Below are 747 nucleotides of genomic sequence, written 5' to 3' on the forward strand. Positions count from 1 at the left end.
ATATATGTGTATATATATATATATATATATAAATAATAATTATTATTATTATCGTAAGAATAGTTCTTAATCTTTTTAATAAATACTAAAAATGTTAATGATTCAACAAGACTTCATGGCTTCATTTTCTTTAAATAGAAATATAATTTTTATTTCTTATTATAGGACTCAAACATGTTTCGTGAGATTTAAACAAATTACTTTTGACCTGTATTGTGTCAGCTTCTTAGTATCAGTACACATCCAATGCTAAATAAACATTTAAATAAACATGAATTGTAAATGCAAATTGGTTCAACGACTGACTTGAACAGGAAAATAAACAGGATAAACCTGTATCATGTATAATGGTCTTTCATTTATGCAAAGACTGCAACCAAAAAATAGATAATGATAACAAAAAAACATTACCATCACGTAACAAGGGAATTTTTATTGAGGTATATGGTCCTCACCTTGAGCTCATCAAAGCGCAGTGTGAAGTGCAGGATCTCAGCGAACTGTTTGGCAAGGGCTTGTTCTCTCTCCAGATGCTGTGTGGGGTCATCGTATGTCTCACTAGTGAGTGCTCTCAAAAGACTATGCAGCGCTGCTTCTGTAGAATCACACAATGGCCAGTTAGGGTCAATTAGGTTCTCAGTGAGTGCAACAGATTGTTAAACAATCATATTTTTTTTATGTTAGCATTATTAATAACAATAATATCAACTACACACATATATATATATATATACATACATACATACA

General features: G+C 30.4%; 1 protein-coding gene across 1 annotated transcript in view; it reads right to left on the bottom strand.

Moving 5' to 3' along the window:
• LOC107589982 (protein FAM49B-like) overlaps window positions 1–653 on the bottom strand; it is a gene marked incomplete at its 5' end in the record, with an annotated part of 8651 nt that extends 7998 nt beyond the window's left edge. Inside the window, one exon of the mRNA XM_016278574.1 lies at window positions 456–653. Within this exon, the coding sequence (XP_016134060.1) occupies window positions 456–653 (198 nt within the window). The remainder of the gene's footprint in view (window positions 1–455) is intronic.
• Between the last annotated feature and the right edge of the window lie 94 nt (window positions 654–747).

The sequence above is a fragment of the Sinocyclocheilus grahami genome, unplaced genomic scaffold, assembly GCF_001515645.1.
Source record: "Sinocyclocheilus grahami isolate Dianchi unplaced genomic scaffold, SAMN03320097.WGS_v1.1 scaffold122.1, whole genome shotgun sequence".
Classification (NCBI taxonomy): domain Eukaryota; kingdom Metazoa; phylum Chordata; class Actinopteri; order Cypriniformes; family Cyprinidae; genus Sinocyclocheilus; species Sinocyclocheilus grahami.